At 46.3% G+C, this 20,018-nt stretch overlaps 8 protein-coding genes across 8 annotated transcripts; 3 read left to right on the top strand and 5 right to left on the bottom strand.

The window, feature by feature from the left end:
• Window positions 1-2,395: 2,395 nt before the first annotated feature.
• On the top strand, window positions 2,396-2,912 carry BJ212DRAFT_1355589 (uncharacterized protein; the record flags this gene model as incomplete). Its single annotated transcript, XM_041335674.1, has 2 exons — window positions 2,396-2,559; window positions 2,613-2,912. Coding segments are annotated over exons 1-2 (232 nt in total), but the record flags the coding sequence as incomplete, so codon positions are not given.
• Window positions 2,913-3,245: 333 nt separating this feature from the next.
• BJ212DRAFT_1504237 (uncharacterized protein) lies at window positions 3,246-4,062 on the bottom strand (the record flags this gene model as incomplete). The annotated part of the gene is made up of 3 exons (XM_041341605.1): window positions 3,850-4,062; window positions 3,535-3,811; window positions 3,246-3,482 (listed from the first exon to the last, which is right to left on the bottom strand). Coding segments are annotated over exons 2-3 (317 nt in total), but the record flags the coding sequence as incomplete, so codon positions are not given.
• BJ212DRAFT_1504239 (uncharacterized protein) lies at window positions 3,246-4,062 on the bottom strand. Its single transcript, XM_041341606.1, has 3 exons — window positions 3,850-4,062; window positions 3,644-3,811; window positions 3,246-3,593 (listed from the first exon to the last, which is right to left on the bottom strand). Exons 1-2 carry the CDS (start codon window positions 3,954-3,956, stop codon window positions 3,655-3,657), a joined length of 264 nt encoding a protein of 87 aa, XP_041192744.1. The 5' UTR covers window positions 3,957-4,062; the 3' UTR covers window positions 3,246-3,593; window positions 3,644-3,654.
• A 1,381-nt stretch (window positions 4,063-5,443) lies between these two features.
• Window positions 5,444-6,127, top strand: BJ212DRAFT_1481001 (uncharacterized protein; the record flags this gene model as incomplete). Its single annotated transcript, XM_041340191.1, has 1 exon — window positions 5,444-6,127. One exon carries the CDS (start codon window positions 5,444-5,446, stop codon window positions 6,125-6,127), a length of 684 nt encoding a protein of 227 aa, XP_041192742.1.
• A 4,375-nt stretch (window positions 6,128-10,502) lies between these two features.
• BJ212DRAFT_1504232 (uncharacterized protein) lies at window positions 10,503-13,252 on the bottom strand (the record flags this gene model as incomplete). The annotated part of the gene is made up of 11 exons (XM_041341604.1): window positions 10,503-10,837; window positions 10,888-10,897; window positions 10,931-11,000; window positions 11,037-11,061; window positions 11,095-11,182; window positions 11,234-11,700; window positions 11,844-12,518; window positions 12,591-12,685; window positions 12,856-12,983; window positions 13,084-13,162; window positions 13,218-13,252. 11 exons carry the CDS (start codon window positions 13,250-13,252, stop codon window positions 10,503-10,505), a joined length of 2,007 nt encoding a protein of 668 aa, XP_041192741.1.
• A 908-nt stretch (window positions 13,253-14,160) lies between these two features.
• On the bottom strand, window positions 14,161-14,688 carry BJ212DRAFT_1299801 (uncharacterized protein; the record flags this gene model as incomplete). Its single annotated transcript, XM_041332923.1, has 2 exons — window positions 14,161-14,488; window positions 14,546-14,688. 2 exons carry the CDS (start codon window positions 14,686-14,688, stop codon window positions 14,161-14,163), a joined length of 471 nt encoding a protein of 156 aa, XP_041192740.1.
• Window positions 14,689-16,045: 1,357 nt separating this feature from the next.
• BJ212DRAFT_1272059 (uncharacterized protein) lies at window positions 16,046-16,540 on the top strand (the record flags this gene model as incomplete). The annotated part of the gene is made up of 3 exons (XM_041330997.1): window positions 16,046-16,180; window positions 16,229-16,369; window positions 16,439-16,540. Coding segments are annotated over 3 exons (378 nt in total), but the record flags the coding sequence as incomplete, so codon positions are not given.
• Window positions 16,541-18,650: 2,110 nt separating this feature from the next.
• On the bottom strand, window positions 18,651-19,391 carry BJ212DRAFT_202701 (uncharacterized protein). The gene is made up of 5 exons (XM_041342624.1): window positions 19,306-19,391; window positions 19,112-19,221; window positions 18,985-19,060; window positions 18,916-18,927; window positions 18,651-18,856 (listed from the first exon to the last, which is right to left on the bottom strand). Exons 2-5 carry the CDS (start codon window positions 19,189-19,191, stop codon window positions 18,779-18,781), a joined length of 246 nt encoding a protein of 81 aa, XP_041192738.1. The 5' UTR covers window positions 19,192-19,221; window positions 19,306-19,391; the 3' UTR covers window positions 18,651-18,778.
• Window positions 19,392-20,018: the final 627 nt, after the last annotated feature.

Genomic DNA, 20,018 nt, shown 5'->3' with positions numbered 1-20,018 from the left:
CACGTGGCTGGCAAAGACGGGATAGTATGCAAGATGTGTTATCAACTTGAACAAGACGCGTCATAGACACGTGTCCGCACAAAGACACCAAGTTTACGTTTTACACGTTACTGCTGTAAGTCGGGAACTCGCAAAAAATTGGACCTGTTCGCTTCAATTTCCTGAAGAGGTGCCTGCAGACACAGGTCCAACATCAATCATAACCATATGCTAAATTGTATGGCAATTAACAAAAAATCCCCTCTGTGCTAGGATGCTATCCCTCCTTGGAAGCAATACTCGCCCCACCTGAGAGCAAATCCCCCAGCACGCCAAATGAAGAACACGCTCTGAGTCCCACCTTCTGTACTTCATCAAGCAACAGATGGGTCACCTCAATGATACATTTATCGTTCCTCGCGCCTTCTATGCCCTGGCAACATGTGTCATGCTCTGCTAATTTGGCCGTCGAATATTAATGCACATCGAAGCCCCACCCGCTGGTGCCCCTCACGTGCGAGAATAACATGTAGGATTCAGCATGGCCTTCGGTACAACATCGTGTAATGCTAAACGTGCCGTCGATTCGAGCCTAGACCCGAGAGTAATGCTGCTGCCACATATCCTGCATGGATCGTCTTAGTAGCTGCAGAATCGTTGATCGACTATTGACGTGATCATATCGACCATTTGTGTGGTTCCAGCATGGATAGCATTAGCTAATAACGCGTCGATCTACTAGTAGTTTTTAATATTCCACATCACATGCGCTAGGGGAAGTTCCGGGGATGTAAAGATACAATAGGGATACCAGCCTGGAGTTACAAGCACTCTGTCAGACTGGTCGATGAGAGCATGTATAACACATAGCCTCGTTCCAACGAAGTTTCATGGAACGTGCTTGAACACGGTGAATTTCAGTCTATAATAAACAGTTGCCTCACTTACGTACACGTACATGTACGGTATACTGCCAGCAGATGTTGACCGTCCGCTATCAACGTTTCAAGGTTACGCTCAGCGCCTACTTCGAGTCTTCGAACCGAATTTGTGTTCACACCAAGATCTTGATAGGTATGGATGACAGTTGTTCGGTTCCTTCTATATCCGTTCAACTTATGGTTGAGCCACACGTTACAGCGGCGTTCTTCGAAATCATATTGCATTCTACGCAACGCGCATCGTGTCTAAACCCTTGTCATGGTCTTAAAGTATCCCTTCAGTGCTCGTGATCTCCATACTACGATTTTCCGTCCTTTCCAAATCATGTCGTGGCCTACAGTCCCCGGTCTGTTTGCCACGGGAGCCGCGGAATGACAGCCAACGTGGAGAACGATCATTTTCAGCAGCCATCTTCTTTCGCAGTGTCGACTGTTCTACTGCAAATTCACCATGACAAACAACACGAGTTTCTTCTCAATTTGTCATTGGAGTGCCTCACAGACTGGTCGCGGACCGTACGGTCTACAACCAAGATTGCGATGTCCCGGTTGTTGAACGTACGATCTGCCACCCAGACCCCAGAAACTCAAAGGTGGTATGCCAGGAGAATGGATGCGCGTCGAGATTAAAGCGCAAGTCTGAGCACAGTGGGCGAGTTCTTGTGTGGTTGTGGTCGTGAGATTGACTATAGCGCTTACTGATTCTCGTAGTTGCGGAACGAGGTTGAAAATCTGGCGGAAATAGACTGATTGCTGGCCCATCAAACTGAGAATGACTGACTGCCAGCAAAGATAGGCGAGTTGGATCCGAGTCGTTCTGGGTGACTGGTGCACCGGTGATGAGTTACGCTTGCTGCATTTCTAATCCCCGACTCTACGGAGTAGAGAAGGTTTTGTGGGATGAGATCCCTGTATACCAGCGCGGGAACGTCCTTTTTTCTTGTTGTTCAAATGCCCATAGGTCTCACATGTGTCTTCTCTTTGGTGGTGTTCATATTAACTTCATAAGCCCGCTTCGGAGCACTGATAGGACTTGCGACTGGCCTTTTCATCCTCTGTCCCGTTTATATGACCACGCTTAGTCCTCTCAACGTTAACACCCAGTATCCGGGTTTCCACGCGCAGCCATGCAGATACCCTGGCTATGGCGCCTGTCGGACTATTTGAAGCCCGAGGGCGCGGCTCTTACTCATTAGAATATTCCGGATCGTAAGTCCCCCTTTGTATTTTATGCAGACCACAGATTAATGGCAGTCTCAGCTCAGGGATACCATAGCCGTTCTGCAATATTGTACGTGCTGGTTATTCTCAGTGCTAGACCTGAAGTAGTAATATTCATGCTAACAGCGTCATCCATGATGACTTCGATGGGGTAAGTTCGACCTGTCTTGTCAATTTTGATTCGATTGAAACGTGAGTTCCAGCGTAATGTGCTCATCTGTGGTGATGACACTGCGTGTGTTTCTGACTTCGGTCTTTCCTTGATGTTATAAGTACCTCTCAGGCTTCCTGGGCGTCCACACTCAAAGGAAATATGCGATGGATGGCTCCTGAGCTGTTTGTAGAGCAGGAGGATGGATTTCAAGTTCGGCCAAGCGAGCAGAGCGACATAGATTCATTCGGCGGCATAATGTCACAGGTACGTCTGGGTTAATTTTGGTTTCTCGTTGATATCACGAGCTCCACTCGTAGATCCTCACCAACGAAATTCCTTATTATTACCTCTCGAGTGACGCCGCGATCGTCTTATGCATACTAGTAGTTAGGTTGGAGACAGCCCTGGGGGGTCCTCCCGGGCTTGTTATCCTGAGCTCCCTGAAATAGTGGATGTTTATCTGTCCAGATCTCGTTGGTTCTGACGCACCGTCTCGCATTCAAAATTCTGTTTACTGTACAGCGAGATAAACAAAGCTATGTATACCTGTATAGTAAACGTAGGCTTACCCCAAGATTTCTCTTGTAATATTTTGCAGCACAACAATGCAAGTACCGCAGTTCCCATGTAGCACCGCGCATTACTGGTACCAATGGCCTCCCCGCGGCAGATGTCATGCGAAATAAAAGTCTGTTCACCGATTCACCGATTACGATAAGCTAGTTCCTCGCACAATACAACACGATCACTCCAGGTCCTTGAAGGACCTGGAGTGAACGTTTCGCCGTTCGATACGGACTGCGATGAGCTCGAAAAACGCTAAGTGTTTTCCAAAGCCAGACTGCCGTGCTTTCTTGGCCAGTCTGGAAACTAGTGCACAGCAATTAAGGTTTCATTGTACAACCTACACAATACATAAGCTCTCCAACAATGCATTGGTATATATATCCCTTCGAGACATCCAACTATTTCCCCTTCCTTTAGCAGACCACTTCTGCATCGTATTCGTCGCACTCGACACGATTGCGTGTTCTGGGGCTGCGGGTGCAGACACAGGCTTGGGTGCAGGCTTAGCAGTGTTCTGAGGAGGCAAAGACTTATGCAAATTTGAAAAAAAAGTCACAAGACCTCCGCTCGTCGTGTACGTGAGCCACAGAAATTGTACCAGGTAGTCTAAAATGTATTCGCTGCAAAAGGGAGGTAAGTGATGGTAGTATTCTCAATTCTGACGCGCCCTACCGTTCACCACCAGGGCTGTAGATGGATTTCCATGGCTCTTTGACATTTCTGAGATTCAGCTGATAGAAGGTCAAGGACATGAGCACACTACAAAATGTTAAAGACTCACGAACAGACAGCTCATTTAGTGGTGATACTCATAACATTGAGATAGTCGATTCGACCAAAGCGCACACGAGGGAGCTCTCCTTTCTCCAGCCTAGTATAATTGTACGTGGCATCGAAAGCATAATCTACGAATTTCGAGATACCTTCTAGTTGTCCTGTGGTGACGGTTCTGATGAGGATACGGACTATCAGATACGATATACTCACATCATGAGAAACCAAACTCGTTCTCTCTGCTCATCCGGAGTCAGTGTTTCGTTCACAGCCATTTCCGCATAGCCTGTTCTCACCCGTGATAAAAGGTATCCGCTCATCCCAAGCTACGAATGGAGCTCCAGTAATATTAATGTCGAGACCAGTGAGAGAAGATACAGCGCCTGAAGGTCTCACAGTCACAAGGCTGTCCAGGAATGACATCTTCCCTGGCCCATGTTGCGTTGCAGGGGTGGATGGGGAATGTGGGACATGTGCTGGTGAGGGAGTTTGGCTTGGGATGGGTTGTAAAGGCGTTATATTTGCACATTTATTATTTGCGCGTTTTGTCAATCGAGGGCTTGCGCATTTTATTCCAGAGTTTCCGCGTGTGCGCACTGCGCGTTTTCGTCAATGATGAGCCTCCGTGTTTGCGAGGACCAACCTGCAGGTGAAGTCCAAGCGTCAAAGTTCAACATTGTTTCAAATGCACCCCGTGAACACCTGCGATAGTAAGACTCAGGCTTGCCAGCAGTTGCCAATGCTAGCAACTTTCAGTTCGAGAACACCATGGTGACGATTAAGGTAGGTTTGAGATGAATCACACTCATGATAGTCTTTCTGTCAGTGGGGTCTTAACTAGCCTATCAGAATATCATCGGTGTTCAAGTGGGATTGAAGGACTGGGACGTACTCTACCCGATTCCAACCACCACCAGTGCTTAACGCACACGCCCGGCGCATGTCAGCAAATGCTGACATGGCTCGAACATATGCGAACGACACCGGGAGGCGCCAGAACGAGAGGAGTGGAAGAGGGCAAGAAATAGAGGTGAGATAAAGGTTTATGATATCTTGTGTCTATGGAAACGAAGTAGTTAGCTGCATAAAAACGCACAACATACACACCTCTGCAGCTTAGAGAAAGGCACTGACAATCCCTCGACCGCGCTCAACACCATCAACCTCCAGTGAAATGCCACAGCTCATTCCAAATACCACATCCGTTCGAGCTTTTGACAGACCGAGATGCGCCTGTTCGAGAAGTCGACTCAATGTCGAGCAAGACAATAATGTGTATATAAAGGTTGATAGGGAACATTTGATGCCGTTCTGAGCCTAAATTGGTAACGTACGCATGACTGGGTCACTGTGATGATCAGAGCTTGACACAAGGGACATCGCACAGCAATGTGCCCAGTGCCCACCTAGAACCTAGCTATTTCATGGTCTGTGAACGAAGGAATGTGAAGTCCAATACACTAAAACAGTAGGTCGACATCTGACACAACTGAAGAGGAGTAAAGAAACGGGAAGTAAATCGTGAGCGAGCACACACATAAATGCACTTTGTCGCTCTATTACGTAGCGAGGTACGAGCGGAGGAAATAGAGCTTAGTCTTCGAGCGAACGGTAAGCGGAACGTTCACACATCTTGCTTCCGTGCCACGACGAACCGTTCACATCGTGCACTTCGTCGGCACAGTGCTTTTCTTTTCTTCCCTTTTCTTTACCGAGATACCATCCTGTCAACTGTTCTACGTTTAAGCAAACTTAAAAACACCACATATGAACCACTGAGAAGAAATTACTCCATGTGTCCCCAACCATGGCCGATCCTGCTCTTGAAGTCTGCCCAGATTTTGCCAGAGACCTATATGCTGCCATATGCCTAGACTTAGTAAACACAACCAACACAACTCACCAAGCAGTAGCTGAAAGGCTGAGAGATGCATGGACAGCCAGCCATGAGTTAAGAGTCCTTGAGTGGAACTGCCAGAGAGAGGAAGAAGTGCAAGCAGAAGCAGAAGTGGAACAAGTGTGTGTGGTCTGTGAAGAAGAAGAGTGCACAGCAATGGAAGCAGAAGCTGAGAAGGAGTGCCTTGAGACAGAAAGAAAGAAGCCCAAGATGAATGGCTTCAGTGCGAATGCCACTGTGGGTGATGCCATTGCCCCTCATCCTTCTCAATACACTATTCAAAAACTAAACAATTTCAAATATATAGAGCTATGGTACTTCTCCCCAGATGGCTGCAAGGAGGCCATGAAGACATCATGCTCCATCGCAGATGACACTTTTAGCCTAGTGAAGCTTGACAATCAACTAACCATCTGCCCAGCATTGGCCTTCAAGGCATCCAGATCAGCACTCCCAGACCACGAACTCCCTTTCTCCATTTTCCTCTGTGCAAAGAACCTCTTCCTCACCCAAGCAAATATGGCAAAATGGCTGCAGATGCACATAAATGCCCTCGCTCTTTTCTTCTGGCACTTGGAAAACCACCCCATATGAAACAATAGTGAGCTCGGTGACTTAGTTGTCTTACACTATGCTTCACGGGTCCGCTTAGATTGGCATGATCACCTCAAGTGAAATGAGGGGTTCAACATTAGCATCATCAATGAGAACCTGATACAGTCCATCAACGAAGAGATATGGGACAGAGTCCATTCTAGAACCCTGATTGCAGTATGTATCATTGTCAACACAGTCCAAAGGTCGACAGCTCACGAAATATTTGTCCACATATACCTCCTACACACTCCAAATGTTATCATACATTAACCTTTCATTCCCCACACACAAACATGCGGATGCCCACCATATGCTGACGTGGATGCCTGCATTACATCTCATGCAGTTGCCAACACTCACCTCTGTGTGGTCACTCGTCCTCATCTATGAAACGATGACCACAGGCGAGCAATGCTGAGTCAATGCCACCCCAGCAACAGCATCGGAGAACAAGCTACAGAGACTCAGCCAGTTCATGATGCCAACCACTCACATTCTCCAGCCCAGACAGACAGCTCAAAGAAGACAGACAGGTCCTCAATGCCAGACAAAGGAAAACACCGAGAACAACGAAACAAGGGTTTTTCCCATGGCACAGGCTCCTGCAGCTGATCCACCTGCACCATATGCTTGGGCCATTTCTCGCACAACATCCAACAATGCAACTCGCACAATCTGTAGGACAAAACCATGCCAGCCCACTCCCGCTGGACTCAAGACGGATGCATCATCAGCACCAACAGTCTCCCTCTCTGCTACAGATGGCAAAGACCTGGAAGTTGCACAGCAGAGAATCATGACTCTGCCCACATACAGTGGCTCAAAAAACTGTCCACATGTTTTGACATTTTTCACTATCTATGATATTGTGTGAGAATGAACAAATGCCTCAAGGACACGCTTATACCACATTGTAGTATGGCTTCAGGGCTTTCATTTGAGCCCTACACCGTGGGAATCGGTGGAGATATGGTGGAGATACAAGGCTCACAAAATGGTGACTCATGCGGACAGTTTTTTGACTCAAGTATTTTACAATAATAACCAGGTATTCTAGTATTTTGTATGACCTCCCTTGGCTTTAATTACTGCCTCTATCCTTCTAGGCATACTCTCAATTAATTTCTGGCAATCCTCAGCTGTGATCTTCCCCCATTCCACTGCTACTCTCTCCCAAAGCTCCCATACTCCTTTAGAGGGGTTTTCATAGGCTTGAAGCTTTTTCTTGAGTGTTCCCCAGAGATGTTCAATGACAATGACATCAGGAGACTGTGCTGGCCAGTCAAGAACATTGATGTTATGTTCTTCAAACCATTCCTTAGCTCTTCTGGATGTGTGCTTGGGATCATTATCCTGTTGGAAAATGATATCTTCTTCATCAATCCCTGATTCTGCCAAGCTAGGCAGCAAGTGGTCATTTAAAATGTCCACATACTGCTCAGCATTCATCTTCCCCTCAACCTCAGCAAGCATTCCCACACCATTCCATCCCATACAGCCCCATACCATTAAAGAACCTCCTCCAAACTTGACAGTCCCATTAACCTCTCTGTCTGTTAGGCCATCTCCCTTCTTTTTCCATACATATACCTTCCCATCTGACCCAATCCTATTGATTTTGGTCTCATCTGACCATATAACATGCTTCCAGTCCTCTACAGTCCAGTGTTGATGAGCTAAGGCAAAGACTAGTCTTCTCTGCCTATGTTTGATGGAGAGAAGAGGCTTTTTCTTCTTTGTTACTGCCTTGAGATGAGCTGCCTTGAGAACATTCCTCACAGTTTGTGAAGAGACAGGGGTAGTGATGGTGGAATTGATATAATGGGTGGCTTGGACAGCATTATCAGCCTTTCCTGTAGTGATATGTTGGATAATAGCCCTTTTGTCAGTAGAGGTAAGCTTGGATGGACGTCCTCCACAAGAGTTTTCCTTGTCTGGGTGGCTTTCTTTGATAAACTTGGCCACAGTGGACTTGCATACTCCAGTTCTAGAGGAAATTTGGCAAGCAGAGAGGCCAGCATAAGACAGAGAGAGGATATTATCTCTTTGAGCAGAGGAGATGGCTTTCATGGTGATTATGACTATGATACATGAGATATTCTGGTTTATATAGTTAGATATAGTCATAATATAACATAATGACACCACTTCATAATTTATATAATAGTGGCATAATTTTTGTGATGTCATAAATAATGATTTATATAGTTTTAATATACACTCAAAAAACTGTCCACATGAGTCATCATTTTATAAGCCTTATGTCTCCACCATATCTCCACCGATTCCCACGGTGTAGGGCTCAAATGAAAGCCCTGAAGCCATACTACAATGTGGTATAAGCATGTCCTTGAGGCATTTGTTTGTTCTCACACAATATCATAGATAGTGAAAAATGTCAAAACATGTGGACAGTTTTTTGAGCCACTGTATGCTCCAGCTGCGGCAACAAGGACCATGGAGCCCAGGCATGTCCTCAAGGCAAGAAAGCGTAAGGCCCACATACCATATTGCCCAGAGGCATGGAGCAAGGCGTTGGAGAAGCTCAACCTCAGCAATAGGTACCCACACATCCCAAGTTGCCTTGAGACAGGCTTCTCTGGAGGCATCCCCATTATCACACATACCTACACCCCTCCTAATAACGCGTCTGTCATTGTACATGCAGAAACCTTTCAGAAAATTGTTAATACTGAGTTTTCCAAAGAATGTTTTGTTGGTCTGTTCTTGGTGGAAGCACTTGAGACAATTATTGGACCATTCCAAACAGCGCCAATGTCCATTATCCCCAAGCCCAGGAAGCCGGGCAAATTTCGACTTATACAGAACTTATCTTTCCCCATTAATCCTTTCCCCCCCATCAGCTCAATCAACTCAAGAGTCAACTCAGATCTTTTCCCTTGTACATACGGTACATTCACCACCATATGTAGACTCATTTGAAACCTACTGCTGGGATCCCAAGCGGCTGTGCGAGACATGGCAGAAGCCTATTGCATGGTCCCATCACACCACTTGCAATGGGCCAGCCTTGTTGTTTGCTTGCCCGGAGAAGACTCTTTTGCAGTGGACACAGCATTATGTTTCGGGTTTGGCCCGTCAGCTGGAATATATGGCAACATTGCAGACACCGGAGCAGACATCTTCCGGGCTAACAGACTTGGACCATTATTGAAATGGGTGGATGATTATTTATTCTTCTGCATTAGGCAGGAATTCCTACAAGAATATAATAAGAGATGTAAGCTTTGGGCAGATCAGATCGCAATCAACAGAGGAACTATCATTGAGCATGGCTGAAAATGGTACAGAGGTGAGACAATGCCAGATGATTCACCCGAAGAATTCAATGAAGACTGCTCCTTCCCGATCAAAGACCTCTCAACGCTATCACCCCAATCCGAAGAAGAAGCCCAATTTACCTGTTGCATGGACGATATTGACCATTACTCCCAACCCCTGGGAATCATATGGGAAGTATCAAAAGACAAACCATTCAGAACCGACCCCAACTTCACGGGTCTCTGTTGGGACATCCCCAATTTCTCAATCTTGCTGTCCCCAGAAAAGACAGCCAAGTACCTGGGGGCCATCAACACATGGCAAGAACATTGCATGCACACACTACATGAGACCCAGAAGCTGTATGGGAAGCTGCTACACATGGCACTTATCATCCCAGCAGGGTGAGCTTACCTCACTAATCTGGAATGGCTCATGGGAATTTTCCAAGGACGCCCTTTTCTACCTCATACCCCCCCACATGACACAGCCAAAGACTTGGACTGGTGGAAAAAGACCCTTAGCTCCCAACACCTTGTATGCACTATCCCAGGCTGCTGCATCATGTATGACTTCCATGCTTATTCGGATGCTAGCTCTGGTCACAGGATTGGAATCTACATTAACGGGAGGTGGAGAGCTTGGGAGCTGCTCCCAGGCTGGAAAAAAGATGACCGGGACATCAGATGGGCTGAAAGTGTCAGATTCGAGCTCCTTGTCCACAAAATCCTTAGCTCATGCACCCCCAGCATTCATTTCAAGGTTTTCAGAGACAATTGTGGGGTCATTGAAGGGTGGTGGACAGGTCATAGCAGAAACAGAGCCTGCAATGAGGTATTCAAGTGCATGCATCATGCTGTGAGTGATGCCAAGTGCACAGCATCAGGAAAAAACAAAAATCGTAGGAGTCCTGGTGATGCCTATATAGTCCTATATAGTCACCATAGGTCTATGTAGTTCACGTAGCTGTAACTCAGACTATATAGAGCTACAGTGGGCTACAGGAGGCTACAGCAGGCACTGGTAGTAATCAGGAATTGCAATAGCAAAATTTCAGTTCATAGTTGATAGTAGCTGAGTAGTAACAAAACTAATTGATGGCAGACATGCAGAATGTATCAAGGTCAATAAAGGTATTTAAGTAGAAATCATTTGCCAACTTGTAGACATTTGTACTGGTCCATCCACAGTCAACAGACTGTCCCATCTTTGGAATGAGATGACATGGACGAGTGATTTTGTTGACATGGATCACCACTGCGTTCCAGTGCAGTCGATGAGTTGAACATGACACCTGGTGCAGGCCAGAGGAGGTATCTGGCATCCTAAGCAGAGTGAACCACTCGACATAAGCCAAAGCTCGGGAGTATGCCCCAAACTGATGAGGCAGAGTGAATATCACATGGACTTGTGCAACTTGTACACCTACAGTATTTATGTAAATTTTCCGATGCACTGAAATAATGATCACTTACCATCTAACACCTGCAGATTCGAGGTCTGAACACTATTGCTCACCAAGACCATGTCAAACTTGGCAGGGGACCCAGGCTTCCGGCGAGGACCAGGAGATACTTCAGGTGTTGCTCTAATGTGCCACCGTTGTGGTGTATCACTTACACACAGATCCGGTGGGGCAGCAATTATAACTTGTCAATAAACATCGAAATGGTCTTGTGGACTGGGAACAATGATATTGTGCGGCATATGCTTGTCTAGGAAAAATTTGAGGGCAGGAAGAAATGTGACTGTGTCATGTGCAGTGGCAAGCTGGTGAATGGACTGCCAAGGGTGTGCAGGAGTTTTGGCAAGAATGTGGACAATGCATTGGCCAGTGATGGGAGGCATTAGACTTGCTTTGGCAGGAGTAGCACTGTGAGTGCATGACCCAGATTGCAAGTCTTCTATCTCAGAATCTGAGCCTGAATCATTGCTGTACTTGTGGTCTGTGCGATTGGCCATGCTCACCAACTGATCTGACAGCCATTCGAGATAGGAACCACGTAAAAACACTGCTTCCTGGTGTTGAAGCCACAAAGCCATTTGTTCCCCATAATCACACTTATTGCTAGCATGGTAAGCTTCTTTAGCAAAGTCAATATGCAGTTGTTCAGGAAGCTCGGTGTTGAAACTGTCAGTAGTACCGAACAATGAGATGGACTGGACATAGTGCAAGAGTTGGTGTAATTTAGGGATATTGAAATGATCTCGAACTTCAAGTTTGCACAAGATTTCTTTGTTGGCATGAAATACCGAAAGGGTGCTCTCCAGATGATCAAGGGTGTCAACTGTGTGTATTCAAAGCTGTGCATAATAAGAAAAATCTAGAATAGCGCATGCAACCACCAACACTCCACTGGTAAATATTCAAAATTGATTCTGTCAGTGTGAGCCTTGTTAAGCATGTTTGAAGCATACCTTGGTACTGCACCAGCAAGCAACCCTACAAAAACACGCTGCATCTGCTTGTGTTCTGTACCCGTCCATTGTTTCACTGTCGAGATTCCTTTTTTGAAGTACTGAAGACTGGGATAATCCGGTATTGCTTTGAAGCATGCATCCATTTCAGCTTTGCCAATGATTTCAAGGCACCATTTAACCAAGTGATCTTTGAAGATGCCCTTGTGGAGTTGGTGTAGGAGATCAGGTGTGAAGGCAAGGAAAATGTCTGTGTGTGGAAGATCAGCCCAAAAAGGATGATAGACAGTGCGTAATCCATAGTCTTCAAATTCAGCTGGACGCTGACCATCTTGTCGCTTCTTCAATATCTCTTTTATCAATGGAGGGTCTCGCATTGGTGTACTCAGTGGATCACCTCTTTCATCCACTGTGACCAGACATTTTGGGCAATGGTTCTCCTTGCAACATGTGACCAGGCATTGTTCAGGGAAATCCACCACATATGCTGCAAGGATTGGGTATACTTGGTGGATCATTGAGTCAGCACATACCATTTCAATGCCATTTTGTCCTGCAGCAATGAGCGGTTGCAGCAGGAGGGACATACAATGGTGGAAGAGTTGGTAACCAGCAAGGGAGCATGTATCTGATGTGAAGCATTTGAGTTTTCCTGCAGGCAAGTACCCAATCAGGACTGTCGCTCGTACTGACAGTTGTCACCTTTTTTCTTTGGCAATGTTGCCAATTGAAAGGTATACAGGCCATGCAGATTTGTCACCTCGGAACTGTGACAAACATGTCTTGTCTGAAGCAAGAATGATAGGTGCTATGGTCGCTCCTTTTGGTAACTGTTTCTGGACGTTGTAGGTCAGTCTTTGCTTAACTTTTTGGATTGCATACTCACTTGCTTTTCACCCCACCAATCTGCAGTCCACATGTCATCAATTACTTGGTTAAGTCCTGCAGAGTCTGTGTATGCTCATGCAGGTGCATATACCATATGATCCTTGAATCAAGGATTTCTGATCAGGTCTTTGATGCACTCCACAGGATCACACATCCAAAGCTTGACATCTTTGTGCAATGGTTCACCCTTCTTGTCTGTTTGGTTTCCCCGGACACTGATCTTCTTGCAGCTCCAGGCAGCTCCATGTGGAAGTTCATCAACCTTCTGGAGGAATGATTGGTTGTTGTGGAATGATGGTTGCATTCGGTTTCATGTCTGTCACACCAGTAAGTCCAATTCTTTCAGCGGTCAATGTGAAACTTACTATCAGCAACTTTAGAAAATCATCGGTTCGGGTCTGGCCCAGACTTTTGACAAGCCACTCTGCAAGTCCCCATTCTTCCCTGGCGACTGAAATCAATCATTTTGCAGAGGAGATGAAGATAACAGGGTATGTACTCATCGCAAAAAGGTGCCCACTTGTCCTCACTCATGCTTTTTTTATACTTCCAATAGCTTTCAAAACCAGTTTCTCCCTCCCGCAGTGTCCATCCACCATCAGTTGGACATTCCTTGAAATATCGCCCACTATTTATTTTCACACCATCTTCATCAGCAACCTCCTCAATGGTCACCCGCTGACTTTTCAGTGCTGGTGGGTTGTCTTGATCAGCATCGGAGGACTTGGAACATGAGCGACAAAGTGGCAGGCCAAATGAGCTGCCAATGTCATCATAAGCAAAGTCCACTTGTGGGCCATCTTCATCACAGGTGGCCTCAGTTTCTTCGATCATTAACTCCCATGCCCTTCTACATTCAGGGTGGCCAGCTATGTGTCTCTTGACACCACCCCTCATAGGGAACTCCTTGCCACAAAATACGCAGCACTGGGGCATGGTTGGTGAGCGTTTTGAGTGAGTGTTTTGATTCTGATTTGTAATGTGACTACTTAAAATAATTTTCATGCACCCTGGTCTGGGCTCAATCTAGGCACACTGAGAATGCAGTCAGTTATGGAGACTAGCCATCCATGTTGGTTTTGTTGATTGGGAGGACAATCCATGGGGTGCAGTGGATGGCACTCCCAAGAACCCACATGAACACAGTTGGTCATGGAGACTAGCTCCCATGGTTTTGTTGATTGGGAGGACGATCCATGGGGTGCAGTGGACGGCACTCCAAAGAACCCACATGAACACAATCAGTTATGGAGACTAGCTCCCGGCACTCCCAAGAACCCACATGAATGCAGTCAGTTATGGAGACTAGCTCCGTTGTTTCACCAATATCAGTAGGCTCTCCTCATCACAAGGTTCAGGTTTATTTTCCTGGCACAACTCCATAGCATTTCTGACATGTGCCATAATTTTTTACCAGATGACCGTACCTTCTGGTTGCCACACTACACTAGTTTCAAAATATCATGGGCGGCCAGAAGCAATTCTAAAAGTTGCACCTGCTTCACCTCCTCACAATGCTTCACTTCTGCATCCCAGCGCTCACTAATGAGTCTTCGGAAGCTTGCTTGTAAGAGGCTAGGAGTGCCAGGGCCTGGTGCTAATTCTAATAGTTGCAATTTTTTGGCATTCTTGCAGGCCTTCACTTCTGCCTCCCAGTGCTCCAAAATGAGCTTGCACAAGTATAATTGGGAAACCGAGATGGGGCCTGGAGTCTGATGAAATGGAGGGTGCGGGAATATTGGGCCTGTGTCAGGCTCTTCGAGCTTTGGCCTGCAGACCACTGGTAAGTACATTGGGGTAATTGGGAGGGGCAATGGGATAACTGACCTTTTGATCTCGAGTTTCCCATCTTTATGGGCAGTGTCTTTGTGACTGGCAGATGGTGACATTGTGCTGGAGGATTCGTCAGAGTGTGGTGAGTGTTTGAAGCAAGCTTTGTACCATTTTTTTGTAAAGTTGAGGGTATCCATGACAGTGAAAAAATATTGTGACAGTATGCTCAAATCTTTTTATCATTTCTTCCATTAAACACACAGCTTTTAGCCAAATGAGCCCTGGAATCAACGAACGATCAAGGTTCAATTGTGAGTTGTTTGTATGTTTTATGGTCTTATATATTTTGCTAACGCTAATCACACCTTGTACTCTAGCGACCATGGCACCTTATACTAAGGCTGCCTCCAAGCAGCAAAAATCCAAGCCCACCTCATCAATGCCTGCAGCACCACTGAATGCACGCACCACCTCGTCAATGCCTGCAGCACTGCTGAATGTGCGCACCACAAGTGGTTGAGAGTGTCGACCAACTGAAAAAGAATCCTACCATTGTGAGTACTACTAAAATATTGTATTTTACTCACTCATGATCCTCTATAGTTTTTGAATCTCAACATATTACCCGTCACCAAGAAGTCAAGCAACAGAAGTCAGAAAAGCAGAAGAAAAAGGCACTGAAGGCTGCCTACCAAGACCATCCCGACAACTTTGAGCAAGAGCCTTCAGAGCTGCATAGCGACATTGACAGGCAAGAAGATATGATGGTCTGAGCTTTTATCTTTTTTCCTAACTTAAATGAGCCACTGACCATACTTTATTCAGTTCTCCGATCACAGCATCAAGATGAAGTTGTCGAACACTAGTGCCCTGAAGTTCAGCACAGGCAAAATTCCTCCAAGATGGCACCACAGCGACACCAGCACACACATAGCACCTACTAGTACTGACTTGAACACAAAAGGAAAAAAGGGTATGTGTTTACTCTATCAATTTTAGCCTGACTACCCTAATATCCCTCTGTTTAACTTTATCCAGCACCACAAAGCAACTTGAATGTGGCCAGTACCCATCTCAATGATGCTCCAGACGACACTCCTACCTTGGACGCTGATGACAATGACAGGTCCAAGTCAACCAACCTGGATTACAACAATGATGATGACAACACTGGTAAACCATTGCCAATAGCTCGGGGGACCAAGCGACAATTCAACATGTCCTTAGAAGATGTCCTGATAGTCCCAAAGGTCAAGAAAAATTCAGATGGTTCACATCAACGTGTCAAAGCCAGCGACTTTGACAACATCTCCAAAGAGATTCTCACAACAGCCTGCTCAATTTTTCGATGTCTGATTGTCACACAAGCCCCATTTCCTGATTCTGTTGCCATCAAGACAAATTTGGCCAAAGAGGCCTGGCACAAGGTGTGCAAAATTAAAGATATTGATGTCAAAATAACACTGTTAGCAGTCAAAATGGTAAGCAATCTGTTCATACCACATTCTAGGTCTGATTGATACAAAGCTCTTAAATTGCACATCACATGTGTGAGGTGAACTCAAAACCAAGATGCACTTGCTGACTAGTTCTTTTTATGGTTTCCAGGCAAGTAATTCCATGCAGGTGATGCAACAGAACCAAGATCAGGCAGAGTCATTGAAAGCCAATTCAGCCTTTATATTCAAGGTACACAGACGACAATCTACATTACTGTGTGCTGACATTGGATAATAGGACTGGTCATCAAAGAAGGGGGTCTACAAAACCAAATTACTCCAAGAGGGCATCAACCTCATGTGGTTCTCAAATTGGAACGACGAGGGCCTCATCTACCATAAGTACTTCAATCCCTTTCCTGTTAGAGCTCTCACACTTGTGCTTACAGCTGTGAGCTGATTTTGTATTCAAGTTCTTATGAGGGCACTAACAATGTCTTATTTGTAGATCAAATGTTGTATCAACGAGTGGCTGCAAGGCATCAAAGAAGACATCAAGTTCACATCCACTACATATGGACCTGTCTACCGCACCTTACAAACTCCTTGAGAGAATCTGTACCAATCTGCATGACATAGGCCAGTATGTTTTGACTTACTCTAGTATTCTAACATTCATGCTTCAAAGTTTTCATGCAGGTGTTGAATCACTCGGTCTGTCATCAGCTAGTACTACATCTCAGGTCCACACTGAGAACAAGGCCTTTGAAGACACCATTCGAGAGTACCAGCTGGAGGAGCAGGATGATGCAGAGGCTCATAGCAAGAGTGGCAGGCTTATAGATGCAGATGAAGAGGAGGAGGATCTGGAGGCTTGTAGCAAGAGTGGCATGTTTACAGGTGTGGATGAAGAGGAGGATTGAGTAGGACATTTATACTATACTATCTCGTGTGTCGGGTACCCAAATTCAGATGTGATTGGTTTTTTTTGCATGCGATTTAGCTGCTGGTTGCTGTGCACTCCAACAAATTATGGGTGCTTTTGTGTGCTATATAGCTGTGGGTAGTTGCATGTAGTAGCACTCCTATGAACTACGGTAGTACTTCATAGCTGCTACGTGATACTATGTAGTACAGCGCTGACTACATAGAAGGGACTTGACTATGGAACTACATGCACTACCCTGACTATATAGGTCTATATAGTTAACATATTTTTTCCTGATGAGTACTCACCAGATATGTCCCAAGCAAGGACAATCCCACAGATGGACCCTCCCAGGGCATATATCCCCCCATATGCCAGATGCTCCCACCAATCCCCATCCCTATTGAGCTCAGCCCATTCATCACAAATGTCACCAGCAGCCCTGCCAAGAACAGCACACATTGTGCCAGACCACCGCACAAACAGGTTCTCTCAATGGTCAAAGAACACCTCCCAGAAGAACTCCAACAATGCACCTTCCTCAACCGGGAATTTGAGTGCCATGGAGAAGAGCTCTTTGAAGCATTGAAAGACTAGTACATACACAGAGCATCCTACCCTCATCCCTCATTCACAAGGCATCAGTGTATAACCCTAACCTGGCACCATTGCCCTCCCCACTTAGACCACAGTGCCTGGCAAAGGACAGACTATACCTATGGGCTCCCATGACAATGCGATCCCCAAAAGACACTCAAGGCAAACGACTACCGCTATCTCAGTCTGAAATCGGTAAAATTCACGATGTCATGGTACATGCTTACGCTGAAAGCATGCAGGAGACATACGGATCGGGACTGCTTGTATACCATGTATTCTGTGATAACAAGCTGATTTCAGAGGACCAGCACACGCCCACAAGTCATATTCTCATATCACTATTCATTACAGAAATGGCCAGGCACTACTCTGGAAGGACAGTATCCAACTACGTCCACAGCATCCAGGCATGGCACACCCTCCATGGTGTTGCATGGACACTCAGCAAAGACACAGAGATTGATGCACTGCTCAAAGCTGCCATATCCCTCACCCCAGCCTTGTCGAAGAAGCCAAAGCATGAACCCTATACCATCCCTCTAATCATAACTATCCATCAGAAACTCGACCTCGATAACCCTCTTGACACAGCCATATACACATGTCTAACAACAATCTTCTTCACATGTGCCTGAGTTGGCAAGTTCACTGTCAATCGCCTAGACGCCTTCGACCCAAAGATCCATGTCAAACCCTCAGACATGCAAAACACCCGAGATCGTCAAGGTCTCGAAATGACAAACTTCTGCATCCCACACCCCAAGGTAGCAATAGATGGAGAAGACATATTCTGGGCGCACCAGTCTGGACTCGCAGACCCAGGAGAGGCAATGCGCAATCATATTCGGGTTAACAGCCCCCCTCTAGACACAGCGCTCTTCGCGTACCGCCACAAAGCCTCCCACAGACCGCTTACGAAGACAAACTTCCTCAAAAGATTGTCAAGCGCAACCAAGGCAGCAGGCTTCCAGCCACTGCAGGGACACGGTATCCGCATCGGAGGAACCCTCGAATATCTCCTCCGTAATGTTCCATTCGACGTAGTTAAAGTTAAAGGGAGATAGGCAAGCGACGCATTCATCGTATACCTTCGCAGACACGCACAAGTACTAGCACCGTACATGCAAGACGCACCAGAGGTACACGAAAACTTCCTCCGATATACCCTGCCCCCAGTGCGCTAGCTTGGACAAGGCACGTCCCACGATAGAACCCAGTAAGTCGCGACGTTCTCCTCCTAAAAAGTCGGGGTTTCCTCGATGTTCGCTGCACGCGTCGTCGAACTCCTAAAATGCGGGATAGCAGCTCACCCTTTTGTCCCTAGGACAAAGTCCCTTCGAAGCCGGGAGGCGCTGCGCGCCTTCGCCCGTAATCTCTCCCCGAACTTTCATCCTTAAACTTGTACATATCATGTCGTAGCTCAGATCAGTCAAGTTTAAACATTCGTGAATTCTCACCAGAACGCGACGCTGGAGTGAACCTCAAAGATGAGCGTTTGCAACCCGACGGATGGCGGCCGTACTAACCATGAGACTCGTAAAGTTGATTGGGAAGAATGGGCACAGTTTAGACGCATGGGAAAATTTGGACCTTTGTCTTCGCCTTCTCGAACATATTGAGTTATAAAGCACATCTACTGATTCTACCTCCTACCACCGAGATTCTACAAGAGTGCCTTCCTGCTCTGCGATGCTTCGTAGTTCCTCGAGATGTGCCAACTTCAATTTAATCATCCTTTGGGCGACAACTTGTCCGTGATCATGCTTGAACGAGGTGTAGCCAGTGATATAGAGGCAGTGAGATATGCTTAGTGCGCTGCTTTATGAAATAGTCGATGTCATACTTACCTCCCAGAACACACATTTCTCGCTTCCAACACAACAACTCTAACATCATGCCCATCAGCACTCGCACTGTCCAAAATCCTCCTCACAAACGACGTCCTAGTAATACCCGAGCCAATAACGACAAAGTCAGCATGCGTCGGAAACGTGAGTGACGATGGGTGAAGGTGTGTAGGACCAGGATAAGTGGCTGTGGTTTGGGGGTATGAGCCCTGGAGAGTGCTGGATGCGTGCTTGGAGGGTTTGGATGGCGTGGAGGTTGTCAAGGAATTCAGCTAGGCGGATGAGGAAGTGTGTTGCTTATCGAAGGAAGGAGTCAATAGGGTTGTGGTGCGCTTGCAGTTTGCCGTGTTGTATGATTTCCTTGCAAGTTTGGTGCTGTTCGCCTCTGTCATATACACCAAGTCCGAGGCCTGCGCGTATCCGTCATCATCAACACCTTCACCAACCAAGCAAACTGACTCACCTACCTGCGGGTCGGCAGCGTCCGTCATCGTAAGATTTCGTAGGTTAACAATATCACACTCGCGGCAGAGTACACCTGCCTTGAACACTTCTTCTGGAGGATCGGTGCCTTGATAAGCATTGCTCTTGAAAGACGTTGGGAGAAAAAGGACATACAGCAAAGATTTCGTAGCAGATGTCGTGGATTATCTGAAGAATACCTAGGACCTAGGTATTCGAGTTGAATGAAGAACGACGCCGAATAAGGACTG

Source organism: Suillus subaureus (genome assembly GCF_016647635.1).
Source record: "Suillus subaureus strain MN1 chromosome Unknown BJ212scaffold_17, whole genome shotgun sequence".
NCBI lineage: Eukaryota > Fungi > Basidiomycota > Agaricomycetes > Boletales > Suillaceae > Suillus > Suillus subaureus.
The sequence above is the reverse complement of the archived record's forward strand: the minus strand, read 5'-3'. Positions and strand labels throughout refer to the sequence as shown.

Bases quoted from the DNA above. Each gene is read 5' to 3' on its own strand.
- BJ212DRAFT_1504239 (XM_041341606.1), bottom strand. From the start codon at position 3,956: ATGAGCGGATACCTTTTATCACGGGTGAGAACAGGCTATGCGGAAATG. The intron at 3,812-3,849 runs GTGAGTATATCG...TATCCTCATCAG, and splicing joins CGAGTTTGGTTTCTCATGAT to AACCGTCACCACAGGACAAC.
- BJ212DRAFT_202701 (XM_041342624.1), bottom strand. From the start codon at position 19,191: ATGATTAAATTGAAGTTGGCACATCTCGAGGAACTACGAAGCATCGCA. The intron at 19,061-19,111 runs GTAGGAGGTAGA...ATGTTCGAGAAG, and splicing joins ACTCTTGTAGAATCTCGGTG to GCGAAGACAAAGGTCCAAAT.